Below are 17,527 nucleotides of genomic sequence, written 5' to 3' on the forward strand. Positions count from 1 at the left end.
TTAATCTGGCTAACTTGTCCAGTCGGGCATATAAAGATGTCTTTCACTTATTATAATAAGGCGTCACGTCAATATGGGATAGTTGAACACATATAAACAAATAAAATTTAACATATTTTGCTGTTTGTCAGATATTTAGAAAGATAACGTTAGTATAGTTCGCATTGGGCTTTATGATAAAAGTTAGGTAAACACTTCTTTAAATGCTCTCAATAAGAAAATGTAACTTCCAAAAATCGAAAATTTGGCCTAACTATGCTATGATAGCAATTCCCAATTTACTGCACAAATGTTACCAAGGTCACTTGTCTAAATGTCAGGATAGGAGGCTATTGTGACATGATATCGCTTATACATTAACTCAAATAAAAATATAAAAAGGATATATTTCTCAAGTATAATTAAGTGAACTTACCAGGAATTCTGAATAAAGCCTCTAATCTTCAATCATTCTCACGCTGCTCCAGTCGGCTGGGTTTCAGATTTGATTTATGCTACAGCAATTTTTTAACAGTGAATTATTGGGAACGGTATTCTAAAGTGAAGATCATGGTAAGTCTGTAGTAATGACTAAATCATTTTAAACTGTTGAGGTTTTTGTAACAGAATACTTAAGTACAGAAGATTACTAGTGGAATGATCTTCCCAGATCAATCCAGAAAGCAGAATCCTTGACAATATTTTAACGACAGCATCTCTTGCATCAACATTTGACTCCATCCTCCTCCTCCTATTACAATCCCTCCCTGTTCTACTAATCTGAATGTCTAATACTTTGTATTAAAAGCACTTCCTGTCTATATTTGCCTTTTTATGGGATAACTGTGTCTAATAAAAGTGTATTTCCTGGTGTATTAGTGATAAACAGCACAGGTTATTGTGTCACTCACAGTGTCATATACAAACCAGTCTGTCTCTCATTAAATCTGCACCAATAGTCCAGGAGTCACATAGAGGACAGGCTTCAGAAGATTGGAGTTGGTACGATTTTTTTAATGTTCATAGAAGCTGCATTTATTTGATCAAAAATCCAGTAAAAACTGTGAAATATCATTATATTATATATCATGATTTTTTCTAAGTGAATATCTGTAAAACTTCAATTTTAACTAAAGTATACATTACATTCAGTCATTTAGCAGACAAATGTTGACAATATGTAATCAAAACCAACAAAAGACCAATGATATACAAGTGCTATAACAAGTCCATGATACAAAACCATGATACATTTTATTTTTCAGGATTCTTTGATGAATGGAAAGATCAGAAGAACAGCATTTATTTGAAATTGAAATCTTTTGTAGCATTATAAATGACTTTACTGTCACTTATGATGAATTTTGATCAAGTCCTTGCTGAATTGAAGTATCAGTTATACTGTCTCAAACTTCTGAACAGTAGTGTATGAATGATCCAGTTCTTGCTGTTTTCACACTCATTATCACTGCTCACTTCAGTGTGTGTTTCTGATTGGTCAATAGGCAGCAGTGGGTGTGGCTCAGATAAACCCAGTGTCAGTGAAATTGTAAACCTGGAGATGTTGCAACTTGGAAGATCCAAAATAAAATCAAGTAACACAAATATAGTAAATGCAGACCGATTGTGAATAATTAGACTGCATCCTCATAATCATGAACCACACACTCCCACAGACAGCTTTAAATATTTTGAAACCTTAAAAAACGAGGATCTCAAATGGAAAAGATTGCATAAAAACACCATTACAGGGTATATTTGTGTAAATGTATGTACCCTAATATAGATCTGTCTCCAAGTTTAATCTACGTGACAAAAGCAGATTGTTGTATTATGTAATGAATATACATAATCTATATATTAATCTCTCTGTCTTTAGTCAGGCTGGTCCTGTCCTTCCTGTACATTCATAAATAGGTTCTACGAGACCTGGCTGTGAAATCTGCAGCACAGTTCGACCCAATCCTCTCAATCACAGCAGCGTTCAGCTGGTGATTTCACTCACAACTACATATACACCTGTTCAGTGTTCTGGAACACTGTGTGCTGATGTTTATTCTGTTTCTGCTTTAGGAAAAATTGAGAAGATTAAACCTGTACAACTCAGCATACCAAGATATTTTGGACAATGCTTTACTCTAGCTATGGGATCAGTTTCAGGAAGGTTCTCTTCTGTTCCAGCATGACTGTGCCTCAGTGAACAAAGCAAGGTCCAGAAAGACATGGCTGGATGAGTCTGGTGTGGATGAACACAACAGATCACAAATGCATAACTGGATGAATAAGCCATATATGCTTGTTTGAGACATGACTACAAATGGAATGTTAATTCGGTAGATGATTTTCATTCCTCTCCTGTGGTGAGACGTTGAGCATGGAATAGTCATCCATTTATCCCAAAATGACTTTGTTAATGTCTCAACGAGCCCGAGCCACTATTGGGACTTTGCTCCTATAAGAAAGTTTCCATATAGGACCAAAGATCCAGGTTTAATAACTAAACACGTGATAAAGACTGATTTTGAACATTCAGCTAACTGTGAAGATCTTGAATTCAGGAAAGTCGTCTAACCAAGTGAATTAAACAACAGAGAAAATACACACAGATCAAGACGCTATTGAACAACAATGTCCTTCATGAAAGACATCAGTCTGTTGGTGAAGAACAATTTTCTCTCTGGAATTGATGTTTTATCGAGACGTGCGGCACAGATCACAGTTGAAATACAACAGGTGTGGTATTACTTTAATAATAGTCTCATCTTTTATAGCATTAGTATGGTATTTTGCTGCAAATTAATCTAACTCTAGGCAGCATGGATAGATTGGTGGCATGCCCTTATTTGTGGAAAACCTGTTGCTTTTTCCTTTAATTCACTTTAATTTTATATTAATTTATGTTGTTTTTGTTTTTTACTTGTATCATATTAGAATTAGATAACCAATTCAAAATCTGGATCCTGAAGTAAATGAAGTAAAACCAGTCAGCCTTAACTGAACTGCCTGAATCTTATTTTTTAAGCATAGTCTGATTTTATGATTACACAGGGAAACAATAATTCCCTTTTGTGATTCTTATGTCAACTGATTTTAGGGTGAGAGAACAAACTATAACAAGGTGCTTGATTTGTCTTCTGGAGATCTGCACAGAGGAGGAATAAAACCCATCACCTTTGTTCGTCAAGTGGGTAGAAGCTTCATTTATATCAGAGAACAGACAAAAACAAATTGTAAAATGTAATATGAAAATATACATTACTAATCATTATTATTATAAATATAACTCACTGTTCCCAATATATCATGTGGCTCAAAGCATTTTGGATTGAATCTCGCATCAGTTGAGTCTCTTTCTTTTATTTATTAATTTTTTTATTATTATGTTTACATTCTAAATCACATCCAACAATCCCCCGACCCTCACCATCAAATTTCTAGAGTAGCGTCCATCCTGTCCTTTAATTCAGATAAGAATTGTAATTAGAAGAACTGAGCATATATTTATATATATATATATATATATATATATATATATATATATATATATATATAATAAACAAAATACATTACAAAAAGAAAAGGGCAAAAAAAAAAAAAGAAAGAAAAAAATAATATAATAACAAGACAAAATAATAACAAGGTGGCAGCGTGAACTTATCATCCGTAGTGGTTCTCATGTATTCGTTCTCTTAAAGACTTGTTATTATTTTCATGCACACCAGACTATAATGTGAAGTATGCAAAATACATAGTTTTGGCCGTTACATCCTCTACATCCTCAAACAAAAGTACATCGTCTGCAGATATAAGGAATTTCATTGCACTTTAACAAGTAATCTGAACATCCTAAATATGTGCAATATTGTAAATGAGCCCTCACTAACTGAGTTTATTGCCAAAGTAATGTTAGAATGCTTTTCATTCTTGTTTCTGTGGCCACCAGAAATGGACAAAGAGAGTAGCCGTGGAAATGGAATGCGGCTACTCGCCCCAAGAACAAACAATTGCAATCTTATATTCTTTCGGCTTCCCTCTACCAGCACTGGTCTCGGCCAAGGTCGCTTCCACCTGCTGATGTTGACTCTGTCTGGGACCTGAGCAAGGCTGTCTCCATGGCAACTTGCTCTGACGTTATCACAATCTGCGGACTGAGGCACCTAGATTGAATCGCAACTCTCCAGGCCTACAAATACACGAACTCTAACACACACACAGATACAGATATGCATTCACCCCCAACCTCCCCCCATCCCTCGCCTTCACCACTTTGTACCGCCAGTCTGTCAAGCGGGTCTGTGACCAGCGCTTTAATAGCAGCAGGGTAGGACGGCGGCTTCCTGTACTGCATTACCTCGACCCCCCAATTTCTGTCCACAGTTGCAAAGTCTTGTGTTTATGGTGTATGTGCTTTTGTTGCTGAGGTGTTTTTTCGGTTTTTCAGCATACTGTACTCCCAAAGAAACATAGTCTGGCTGTTGTTTTTTTTTCTCCTCACTTTCCTAATGTTATGCTGTATTTCTTCCTCAATTCCCTGTCTTCCTGTTCTGTCTACCCCATTGTATGTATGTTGTTTCGCTGGTACTTGTGACTAGTGACAATAAAGGGCTACTACTACTAATAGGCTTAGTAGACTGTCCTGTTGGGTTCCGCTGTACAAGTTAAACAGCCTAGAGTGCAGACTATTGTTCAGGACTATTGCAGAGGGAGAATTATAAAGTAATTTAATCCAAGAGAGAAAGACTGGGCCAAATCCACATTTTCCCAAAGTTAAAAAAAGGTACCCCACTCCACTCTGTCGAATGCCTGTTCAGGATCCAAGGAATCAACACATTCTGGAATGGCCTGATGCTGAGAATATATCAGGGGAGAAGATGGTGGGGAGGACCTCTTCCAGTCTTAAGGCAAGCACCGTTGCTAAAATTTTAACATCACTGATGAGCAAAGAAATTGGACTATAGGACACACTATAGGAGGTGGAGCAAAAGTGGTTGGAGGGCCAGGCCCATGTGGAAGTGGAGGAACAGGGGATTGAGGTAGGGCAGAAAGCAAGTGTGGAGCTGGTAGAACAAGACACCAAAGACGGCAGAGCAGGAGGCCAGGGTGGAGCAAATGAAGCTGAAGTCCACCAGTGTGTAGCAAGTGGAGCAGAAGTGTCACAGTGTCTGGTCTGTGTATCCCTGGGTGTCCACTAGAGGTCTCACTTCCACTTATCATCACTGTTCATTGTTTTCAGCTGTTTCCACTTACATTCCACTTACACCTATCTTTAAATACCTGGGTTGTTACTGTCTTTCTCAGTCCTTGTTTGATGTCAGAGCGTTACATGTCTGTCAACTCTTGCCTTGTCTTGCCTTGCCCTGTGTTCGTGTCCTGTTTATGTTTTGTTTGGATATTCTGGATTTGACCCTGCTTTGCTTGATTACCCGTTTGGATTACCCTTATTAAAGATACATACCTGCACATGGTTCTTTCGCTTCGTTCCTGCAACGCCGAACGTGACAGAAGGACTCCGTCACAACAGAGAACAAGCGGTATGTCTGCTCATGCCTCATCCCCAACCACAGAGCGGGACAGAGGTGGTTTTGAGGGAACTCGTCTGGTGGTTTTCCGGGGGACCAGGGGAGGTCGCCGAGGGGGAGTGGTCGAGAGGAGACTCGGCATCACTCTCAACCATGGTCTCCCGTCAATCCGGGGCTTCTGTGGAATGGGTCAGAGCCACCGTCTCACCATGGCGGACGGAGAGGGGAGAAGAAGAGCATGCCCGCCATGGTGGCCGCTAGATCCACGCCAGGATGGACGCCAGCCCAGTACCGCCACAGCACAAGATGGCCGCCCACCCAGCGCCGCTGCGATGCAGGGCCACCAACCCCGCACCACGAGGCAAGATGGAAGCCAGCCTCACACCACAGGACCAGATGGCCACCAGCTCAGCCCCGACATTCAAGATGGCCGCTGATTCATTCCTAGAGTATTTCTCCACACTTTCACAGATTCTAGAAGTTCCCAAGACTATTCACGTCAAGGCTGCTGAGTCAGCGCCACAGCCCAAGATGGCCGCCAGCCAAGTCCCACAGCACAAGATGGGCACCAGCTTAGAGCCACAGCACAAGATGGCCGCCAACCCAGTGCCACAGCACAAGATGGCCAACTCAACGCCTGAGTCGCCAGTCAAGGCACCACCGACTCGCCATCATAGAGGACGGGGAGACGGGCGTCTACCGTTCCTTAAGACCTGGAGAACGTTCCCGAGTGGGCCGCTGCAGATGACGGAGCAGATGACCACCACATCCTTGTGGTCACCGTCGGAGTCCCCCAGGGTGGAGCAGATGACCAACACGCCCCCGAGGTGGAGGCCGAGGTGGTGCCCGATGCCGAGGCGGTGCCCGAGGCTGTTCCGGAGGCCGATGCTGTGCCCGAGGCCGCTCCCGATGCCGTGGCCGAGGTGGTCCCCGAGGATGTTCCGGAGGCCGAGGTGGTGCCCTATGCCGAGGCGGTGCTCAATGCTGCTCCGGAGGCCGAGGTGGTGTCCGATGCCGAGTCAGGTTCCGGTGGACTCTCCGGAGTCGAGTCAGGTTCCGGTGGACTCTTCAGAGTCGGTCATGTTCCGGTGGACTCTCCGGAGTCGGGTCAGATTCCCATGGACTCTCCGGAGTCGGGTCAGGTTCCGGTGGACTCTCCGGAGTCGAGTCAGGTTCCGGTGGACTCTCCAGAGCCAGGGCCAGTCACAGATGACCCTCCAGAGCCAGGGCCAGTCACCGATTACCCTCCAGAGCCAAGTCAAGTCACTGGGTGGTCTGCTGCTCCGTTCTGGGGGACTCCAGCCTCAACCACGGGGGCGTGTTGGTCATCTGCTCCACCCTGGGGGACTGCGACGTTGACCACAAGGATGTGGTGGTCATCTGCTCCGCCCTGGGGGACTCCGACGTTGACCACGAGGACGTGGTGGTCATCCGCTCCACCCTGGGGGACTCTGGCGGCGACCACAAGGACGTGGTGGTCATCTGCTCTGCCCTGGGGGACTCTGGCGGCGACCACGAGGACGTGGTGGTCCTCTGCTCCGCCCTGGAGGGCGCAGGCTTTGACTAGATCCACGCCACGAGGCAGGATGGACGCCAGCCCAGTACCGCCACAGCACAAGATGACCGCCAACCCAGCGCCGCTGCTGTGCAGGGCCACCAACCCCGCACCACGAGGCAAGATGGAAGCCAGCCTCACACCACAGGACCAGATGGCCACCAGCTCAGCCCCGACATTCAAGATGGCCGCTGATTCATTCCTAGAGTATTTCTCCACGCTGTCACAGATTCTAGAAGTTCCCAAGACTATTCACGTCAAGGCTGCTGAGTCAGTGCCACAGCCCAAGATGGCCGCCAGCCAAGTCCCATAGCACAAGATGGGCGCCAGCTTAGAGCCACAGCACAAGATGGCCGCCAACCCAGCGCCACAGCACAAGATGGCCGACTCAATGCCTGAGTTGCCAGTCAAGGCACCACCGACTCACCATCATAGAGGACGGAGGACGGGGAGACGGGCGTCTACCGTTCCTCAAGACCTGGAGAATGTTCCCGAGCGGAGCGCTGCCATCCAGGAGGACGCTCCCGAGTGGACCGCTGTCGTCCCCGAGGCGGTGTCCGAGGTGGTGCTCGATGCTGTTCTCATTTCCTACATCAATAATTTTAAAACTACATTTAAAAAATATATTTTTTATATTTTTATTTTTGTTTTTATGTTTGAGTTTATATATCTCTATTATAATAACAGTCTGAGTGATTCTGATTCAGTAAACTTTAAAGTGTCAGCTTTGTGAACAAAGGTTAATTATGTATCTAGTCAGAAAGAATCATGAGCAGAAACCTTTTTATTTTGGGTATGTAATTTCTGTCTACATGCCAAAAAAGGGGGGTTACTAGTAAGGGGTTAACAGTGGTCTCAGGGGGCATAAAAGGACAAACAGACAGTTCAGAAACAGCATCTTTGGCCGTATCAGGGTGAGCAGACAGTTCAGGTGCATCCCTTTTGATAGGCAGAGAGTTAATACCGGACTCGGTAGCCTTGGGACTGACTTTGTGGTTCTAGGCATGGTTGACATGACAGAACGAGGCTCTGGGATGGCAGCCATGATGGGACAAGACTCTGGATTGACAGGCATTTTCAGCTGAAAGAGGAATCAGTAAAAGTACAAAATCCATAAATTCACTTAGCGACCCTCGAGGACCACTTTCTGTAAGCACAGATCTTAAAGGTTCATTTAGACTATAGCAAAAAAAAAAGTGTATGAGTGCACAGTCTGGGAAATCAGAGTGATGAGCAATGTCCAGAAAATCGTGGATGTGGTCCTCGAGGGACAGATTACATGTGTTTTATAGGCAAATCTGAGTACTGGGTCCATTATTGGTCTGGGTCATTAAATAGAGCTGCTGGATCCGGGTGTGGCTGAGTATTCTGTAAAAAGGGGACGTGACATAAGAGATGTGGCTCCAAATGCAGGCTTTAATTAACAGACAGGTAGGGTCCAGTACCAGCAAACAGTAACAAATAAGTTTATCCAAAAGGGTTATAAAAATAAACAGTAATGGACAGGTCAGGCAGCAAATGGTCATAAAACAGATAAACAGTCCGAAATCAAACAGACAAAGGCAAGGCAAAGCAGAAAACAGGAAAATGTTACAGGCTAATAATACTCCACAATGTGTCAATCTGCGTGTGCAAGCTTTATAGTCCTTATAATATGAAACAAGTGATAGCCAATAACAAGTTCCTGGGCAGAGGGAACCTGGGAAATGCAGTAATAATAAGGAATGTAGTTCCCTCTAGCAGAGTTCATGGGTACTCCAGCTGGCGATCGTAATAATTGGCCAATCCCTTTTTTTTATTTTTTTTTATTTGCAGGTCCTTGCTGCCTGCTTCTATCCAGCCCTTTTGGAGGATGACAGTCTGCCATTAGATGTTAAACAAAGGGCCAAAATTCTCCTTAGTGAATGTGATGGTGGAAGCATAGGTGAGTTTTTGTCCCAGCACAGTAAATATACTGGCATATCTTGCTGTTTTCATACATTTAATTACCTTAAAAAAACTGTAAAAAAAAAAAAAAATGTTTACACGTTATAAAAGCTTAATGACTAAATGTAAAAGCATCCTCATTTCCATCTGGAAGCTTAAAGTTTTGAGAATCGAACATAAAGTTATCAGAAAGGTAACATTTGCACCACTTGTCAAATGTTAATTCATTTTTTACTTCAAATGAATGTAAGCTTTCAGTTTCAATTGATTTTTTTTTTTTTTTACAATGTGGACAGGTCTGTTTGAATATTCATTAACATATATGAATTGGTTGAGTTTAATGTTGAATCCTTTCATGTGTATGTGATACTTATGTGGTGACAATCTCTTCAGGCTCATATACAGATTCAAGCGGAATTGCCAAAATTAAACTCTGCGTGTCTCAGTACATTACCAGGAGAGATGGAGGAGTTCCTTCCTCACCCGATAATATCTTCATCAAGTCTGGGTCACAGACAGCTCTCATGGTTCAGTCAACAAAAATCTTTTATCTTATTTTATTTGTTATTATCATTTTATAATACTTTCCTTTAAAAAGTAATAACTGGACATGGTGTATGGCACTTTATGCCAGACTGACTTAATATTTTCTCTTTAGATTATGCTGAAGCTGCTGATTCGTAGCAAGGACTCATGTCAGACTGGTGTACTCATACCTGTACCCACATATGCTTCATTTACTCTTGCTCTGGAAGAACAGGGAGCTGCCATAATACCGTACCATTTGTGTGAGGAGCAGGGCTGGACGCTGCATGTGGAAGAGCTTCGCAAGGCTCTTCTTACTGGTAGAAAGACCTGCAATCCAGTCGCGCTTTATATCTGCAACCCAGGAAATCCAACTGGTACAATAAGGAATTATTCTCATTATTGCAAGAAATCTATGCAGTCTAACTTGGCGGAAGCTTGTTTACCTTCATTATCCTGTCTAAAACATACATTCTTCTCTAACCATATTTATAATTCATTCTGCTGTAATAATTCCAAGGATAAAGAAAACTAGTCCTGACCCTACTTTTATCATTTTAGACCAATTTCTAACGTAATATTTATTTCAAAAATACTGTAGAAGACTGTAGAAGCTCAGTTCCATGCTCACCTTTAAATACTAAACTAATAATGTCAGTTTGGCTTTTGTGCATTTCATAGTACAGAAACTGCAATGGTTAAAGTTACTAATGATCTGTTGATGTTGGCTGATTCTGTACTCTTAACTGTATTCATTCAAAATCCTCATAGAGAGATAAGCTTCTATTAGAATATGTGGTACCCCGCTTACCTGGTTAGATCAGTTTGTTCAATTATACAAATTTAGGCCATGTACTTAATTTTTTACTACTGGTGTTCCTCAGGGCTCTGTATTGTGCCATCTTTTGTTTACCATTTACCAATTCTACCACTTGGTTATATTATTAGGAAATTTGGGTTTCATTTTCATTACTATGTGGATGACACCCAGCTCTGTCCCCTAAGCCTGATTCTATTCAATTCCATTTTTGCATTTTTCCTAAATTAAATGGTGATAAAACTGAAGTTAGAACTAAATTCAATTTGACAAAATCTGACCATTTTTATTGATTATTGATAAACCTATAATTTCCATCTTCTCAGGACAAGAGTTTGGGTGTCATCATTTTAGTAGCCCATGCTTTGAAGCAGACATTAATAATATGACTTGGTCCATATATAATTCCATCTAGAGAAAATGAGTCATCTGCATGTCTTGCATCAACTAGTACTGGTGTTCTTGTACATGCCTTCACATATTGCTTAATGTAATGCCTTTCCTCTTTGGTGTACCCAGCTTTGTTCACTGTTTTGAAACACACTTATAAAAAGTAAATGGATTTAGTGTCCAATATTGAAAACAAGGAAAGTATTTATGAATGGATGAATAAATGTTACTTTGAATATTAGGTCACATACAGAGTAGGAAATCAATAGAAGAAGTGATCCGCTTCGCTGCAGAAGAAAGGCTGTTTATACTGGCTGATGAGGTGAGTTTATCTCAGGTAATGTAAGAGCTCTCTGTCAAATATAATTCAAATATTTCTAAATCTTCAGATCAAGGGTGTCCATTCCTGCTCCTGGAGGGTTACCTCCTAGCTGAGTTTAGCTTTAGCTTTAACACTCTCATTGCATTCAGGTCAGTTTTGACCGAAAAGCGTTACAGAATTTTTTTTAGTGTGGAAAAAACTTGAAAATGCAAATTGATCAAAATTACCAAAATACTCATCATTTATTCATTTTATTATTTAAAAATTTGAAATGGAAAAAAATTTGAGAGTTGTACTTGTAACCCAAAGGTTGTGGTTTCGCGAGGGGAGTGAATGACCTGGTCCGGATTTCCCGATAACGATTGATCTTGGCACTTAAGAGTGTTTTCTACGAGTAATTTTGCAGTTGTTCGTTATTGTTTCACGTACGTTTCCCAACAATGCACTTAAAACAGTCGCACGTAGCTGTGCTTTAAGTGCTACTTAGGAGCCGCTGTCCGTTTGTCAAGTGCTGAAATCTCATCTTATAGGTAAAAAATGTTAGCCTGAAAGAACTGTAAGTCGCTTTGGATAAAACCTTCTGCTAAATGCATAAAATTATTTAAATTAATTTATTTATACACAGTATAGAGAGAGAGAGTGAGACGTTATTTTGGACCAAATACATAGCTGGTTTTCGTGCACTTCAGCAAATCATTGACATATTTTTTGTTCAGTCATTTAATTTAAATGTGTATTTCGATATTTCTGCCCTTTTTACTTATTTCATTTATAAATTAATAAAACAAATATAAGAAAACGAGTCATAAAGTGTACAATAAAGCACAATCAAACCATTATATTATAATCACTTTGCACTTGAATCAAGTTAACCTGTTAACTGTCACTCACGTTTTTGAAGATAAACATGAAAACTGACTGAATGTTTTTCAGAATGACTGAAAACATTTTGTAACATGATTTTGATGTGCCATTTACATGGTAATGCAATGTCTGATTTTAAAATGGGTTTTAAAGGATGAATTTTGAGATTTTATGTTTTCAAGTGATATATAACTTCTGATGATTTCTAAAATGTGATAGAGAAAAAGGCAACGAGGAAGTCTTTTTTTTAAACGCAGGTCAAAACTCCTTTTGTAATGTAGATTTTTGAGGGTGCACTCTTCTCATAAATTAATCTATTACTTTTCCTACATAATTTTTTATAAAAAATATTGGTAAAATATATATTTGGGAGTCTTAGACCTTTCCAACGATATATAGTTTGTCAAGATTAGATCAGATTTGATTGTAATATAGTATAGTCAACGTAGGCGTCCCGTATACGGGACGGGGTGACATTTAACAGGTTAAAGGTGTAATCTGCTGATTGTCCTGAAGGTGATGCATAAATCTTTCTTCTTACGATGCACTTAGGGCTTTACGATTACTCCAGAGCACCCGTAGATCTACTATGATTTTTAAGTGCTACCTAAGTTACGATGCTTTTGGGAAACAGACCATAATATTAAGATCAGTTGTACGATTGTTTTTACGAACTTCTTAGGCTTACATAGCTTTTGGGAAACCCGGCCCAGTGCTCTCTTCCATCTTCAATACCGATGACTGAGGTGCCCTTGAACAAGGTGCTAAACCCCCAATTGCTTCCTGGGCACCACAGCAAAAAATTACACATCCAGAGTGTTTGTGTGTAAAACTTGGATGGGTTAAATTGACAAATTCTGAATATGGTTACCATATTTGTCCATCACATCACTTAACTTTCACTTTAAAATATGTTTTTAAAGATATATAACCATTCAAACTAAATTGTTACACCTTTTGCGTTCGGGTCAGTTTTGACCCAGAGGTAAACTGTGATTTTACAGTTCACTGTTCTGAGAGTTTTATTAGCCTCTTTCAGTTTAGAAATTCAATACTATACTGATAATAATACTGGTAATTATACTGTCACAATATACTAGTAATAATAATAATAATAATAATAATAATAATAATAATAATAATAATAATTAATCACATCTGAACCAGCTAATCAAGGTCCACTAGAAAATTCCAGACAGGTGTGTTGAAGCTAAACTCTGAATAAAGTTGCCCTGAAGGAGCAGGATTGGAAACCCCTGCTCTAGGACCACCTTCTGACATGTTCGGTCATTTTTTTCTCTTCAGGTGTATCAGAGCTGTGTGTATGGAGATGACACTGAGTTTTATTCCTATAAGAAGGTGTTATCAGAAATGGGCTCTACTATTTCCAGCACTGTGGAACTGGCCTCCTTCAATTCGGTCTCTAAGGGCTTCATGGGAGAGTGAGTAGTTGTGCTACTGAATGTTATTGAAGGGCCCCTATTGCATCTGTCGGTGTTCTTATTCTTTTTTAAAGGTAGTCAGTGGCAGCCCTATGAACAGTACACAGGAAAATTATTAAATTTGGCAGACTTGTAGTTGTGGTCCTGAATAGTATCTCTAGGACAAACTCTTCACTGCCAGTTCAAAAATAGACTTTTCAAATGTTTCTAAATTCTTATTTGATGTATCTATAAATATAATTAAACCAAAAGTTTCAAATTTCAATATTTTATTCAGAATACAACATAGATGACATATCAAATGTTTAAACTGAGAAAATGTATCACTTTAAGGGAAAAATAAGTTGATTTTAAATTTCATGGCATAAACACATCTCAAAAGTTGGGACAAGGCCATATTTCCCACTGTGTGGCATCCGCTCTTCTTTTTATAACAGTCTGCAAACGTCTGGGGACTGAAGAGACAAGGTGCTCAAGTTTAGGAATAGGAATGTTGTCCCATTCATGTCTAATACAGGCTTCTAGTTGCTCAACTGTCTTAAGCCTTCTTTGTTGTATCTTCCTCTTTATGATGTACCAAATGTTTTCTATGGGTGAAAGATCTGGACTGCAGGCTGGCCATTTCAGTACCCGGATCCTTCTTCTACGCAGCCATGATGTTGTAATTGATGCAGAATGTTGTCTGGCATTGTCATGATGGAAAATGCAAGGTCTTCCCTGAAAGAGACCACGTCTGGATGGGAGCATATGTTGTTCTAGAACTTGGATATACCTTTCAGCATTGATGGAGCCTTTCCAGATGTGTAAGCTGCCCATGCCACACACACTCATGCAACCACATAAAATCAGAGATGCAGGCTTCTGAACTGAGCAACGATAACAACTTGGGTCATCCTTGTCCTCTTTAGTCCAGATGACATGGCGTCCCAGTTTTCTAAAAAGAACTTAAAATGTTAATTCGTCTGACCACAGAACAGTTTTCCACTTTGCCCCAGGCCATTTTAAATGAGCCTTGGCCCAGAGAAAACGCCTGCGCTTCTGGATCATGTTTAGATATGGCTTCTTTTTTGACCTAGAGAGTTTTAGCAGGCAACGGTGAATGGCACGGTGGATTGTGTTCACCGACAGTGTTTTCTGGAAGTATTCCTGAGCCCATGTTGTGATTTCCATTACAGTATCATTCCTGTATGTGATGCAGTGCTGTCTAAGAGCTGAAGATCACGGGCATCCAGTATGGTTTTCCAGCCTTGACCCTTACACACAGAGATTGTTCCAGATTCTCTGTATCTTTGGATGATATTATGCACTGTAGATGATGATAACTTCAAACTCTTTGCAATTTTACTCTGAGAAACTCCTTTCTGATATTACTCCACTATTTTTCGCCGCAGCATTTGGGGGAATTGGTGATCCTCTGCCAATCTTGACTTCTGAGAGACACTGAGACTCTTTTTATACCCTATCATGTTGCCAATTGACCTAATAAGTTGCAAATTGGTCCTCGAGCTGTTCCTTATATGTACATTTAACTTTTCCGGCCTCTTATTGCTACCTGTCCCAACTTTTTTGGAATGTGTAGCTCTCATGAAATCCAAAATGATCCAATATTTGGCATGACATTTCAAAATGTCACACTTTCAACATTTGCTATGATATCTACTGTATATAAAATCTGAGTTTATGAGATTTGTAAATTATTCCATTCCTTTTTTACTCACGATTTGTACAGGGTCCCAACTTTTTTGGAATCTGTTTTGTATATTATAAGCTGTGCTAGTCCCCTGCTTGAGTGCACTTTGCGTCCAGGTGTGGGCTTCGCGGAGGCTACGTGGAGCTGGTGAATCTCGACCCTGCGGTGAGGGAATATGCTCAAAGACTTTTTTCCACTAGGTCCTGCCCACCTGTTATTGGACAAATTGCACTTGACCTCATGGCAGATCCTCCAAAACCTGGCGATCCTTCATTCCCCACCTTCTCTGAGGTTGGTGTGCTCCATATTAGCAATTAAAGTAACCCTATTAAGGCATTTAAAAAGTTCTTAAAATAGGTTTACATGCATCCGGAGAAAAAACAACAACTTTTTTATACATTACATAATTATCTTTTTTTTTTCAGTCTCTAGAACTGTTGACATAATGAGAGGAAATTGTCCAACATCAGTAAACAACAGTAGTCAAACTAATTATCAGTCTATGAGATTTTCTTGATTTTGAATTTTACTGAATTAATATTTTTTATCAGGAGGCCCAGTCCATTAAAAATATGATATGTAAAAACACTGGTCGGATTCAGGAGGTATTTTCTGAGCTGCCGGGGATCAGCTGCCAGCCGCTGAAGGCTGGTTTTTTTGTCTTTCCATGTCTACACTTCCCTCCGAAGGCAATAAAATGGGCCAAGGTGAGAATCTGTGTATTTTAAAAATTTGTGACTGAATTAAAAGTACTGTTGTTAATTAGAAGTAATGCCAAGCTTATCAAGGGCTCAACAAAGTCATTTTGGGCTGGCCAGATAACCTTTCTGTTAACAGCTCTTAAATAAAACCATCTTGTCTTAGTGTGTAGAACATTTGAATTATCTGAAGAACTAAAAATAACATTTTGTGGAATGGGAAATTTCCATGGATGTTCAACCCAGTGTAGAACCTGTAAGTCCCCCAGATGGCTGGTAGTGAAGTGTTTTGGAATGGCCAAGTCATAAACCTTTTACCCCAATCATGATGTTTTGGCATGATCTGTGCAATTCAATACCACTCAAGAAATACTGAACTGAAACAGATCTCTGGGGAGGAAAGATCTGAAATGCATGCTCAGATCTTAAGAAGCTAGAGGACACATTTGGTGGAGGATGTTGCTGCTAAAGGAGGATCTACAACAGGATCTGTTCATTCCGTGTTTTCAATCAGAAAATCAGGTGCATTTGATTGGGGTTAGAGATAAACACTGCAGGAAGGCAGATTTTCAGGAACATGATTGAGCAATCTACAGTGTACCAATTTCAAGGGTTCAGTTACTTTTTCCAGTGAATGATTGCCGATTGTATTTGATTAAAATTCTGGAAAAGTACAACTGTTTTCATGTTACTAGTTTAGTCTGGATTGTATTTGTCTATAAATCTGACCAATATCATTATTGGAATAATCAACGCAGAAATCCAGGTAATTCCAAACTGTACATTAATTTCGATGATACTGGGAGAAGCAAACATAGAAATACAGTTCATAAACGCATTCTAGAACTGTGTCTGGTACTCATATTTTACAGGGTAACCAGGGTTAGACTTATTGATTGGAGGGCCAAATCATTTTGTCTAGTGATGTGACCATGAAGAAAGGTAAATGTTTGCCTCTATACAAAGAAATAAAACAGTGCTTCTCCACTGAAGGCTAATAAAAGTAGTATATTTACACAAAATATGTGCCATCATCCAGTCAGCACTGAAATCTATTTACAGTTGTTCATCATCATGCCTTTATCTGAAGCAAGTAATGTGTCATGAGGCAGAATGTAATTTTCCTGAGCCGTGAAAGCGTAACTGTCTCGATACACATGATCTGTGATCGACTGCAATGTCTTCAGTCCAGCCATTAATTCTGAGTACCTCAGCAGTGAGCAAATGCATTTACCAGACTGTAGTTCTGATGTTTTCTCTTCTTAGAAAAGACAGATGGAACCAGACATGCTGTACTGTTTGCATTTGCTGGAGGAAACCGGACTGCATGTGAGGCCAGGTTGTGAATACGGACAGAGAAAGGATAGCCATCACATCAGGTTTGTGCGCTGCCACTGTTTTCAGGTAGCTACTGCATGTATGTGAATGGTAACCTCACACAAAACACTAAATCATGCTGGAAAATGTGAATTTGTCAATTACAGTCAGTTTTACCCCAGTAGCCATTCAAATAAATCAAATATTAACCCGTCTTAACTGCATCTTCCATTGATTTCCTGTGAAAACCGATTCTTATTGTTTCTCAGGCTTTTTGTGGCAACTCAACAGGACATAATGGAAGATGCTCTGCAAAGGCTGAAGACGTTCCACATGCGATTCATGAAGGAGTTTTCTTAGTGTCATCTTTAGATTATCAGATCTGTTTAACCCTTGAATGCATAAATGTTTCACAAATCAGACCTGTAATGATCTCTAAACTGCCCCAATAGTATTAGACTGTCCTGATATTTTAATTACAAC

General features: G+C 40.3%; 1 protein-coding gene across 1 annotated transcript; it reads left to right on the forward strand.

The window, feature by feature from the left end:
* Positions 1-2,113: 2,113 nt before the first annotated feature.
* On the forward strand, positions 2,114-17,527 carry LOC113046168 (alanine aminotransferase 2). The gene is made up of 11 exons (XM_026207088.1): positions 2,114-2,712; positions 3,074-3,163; positions 8,869-8,977; positions 9,373-9,506; positions 9,638-9,881; positions 10,954-11,033; positions 13,203-13,339; positions 15,146-15,320; positions 15,581-15,736; positions 16,994-17,106; positions 17,314-17,527. Exons 1-11 carry the CDS (start codon positions 2,608-2,610, stop codon positions 17,402-17,404), a joined length of 1,434 nt encoding a protein of 477 aa, XP_026062873.1. The 5' UTR covers positions 2,114-2,607; the 3' UTR covers positions 17,405-17,527.

Source organism: Carassius auratus, chromosome 27 (genome assembly GCF_003368295.1).
Source record: "Carassius auratus strain Wakin chromosome 27, ASM336829v1, whole genome shotgun sequence".
NCBI classification, from domain to species: domain Eukaryota; kingdom Metazoa; phylum Chordata; class Actinopteri; order Cypriniformes; family Cyprinidae; genus Carassius; species Carassius auratus.

Excerpts from the sequence above, each read along its gene's own strand:
- LOC113046168 (XM_026207088.1), top strand. The coding sequence starts at position 2,608 with ATGTCCTTCATGAAAGACATCAGTCTGTTGGTGAAGAACAATTTTCTC. Across the intron at positions 9,882-10,953 it reads CAACCCAGGAAATCCAACTG|GTCACATACAGAGTAGGAAA; the intron begins GTACAATAAGGA and ends TTTGAATATTAG. Across the intron at positions 11,034-13,202 it reads TGTTTATACTGGCTGATGAG|GTGTATCAGAGCTGTGTGTA; the intron begins GTGAGTTTATCT and ends TTTTCTCTTCAG.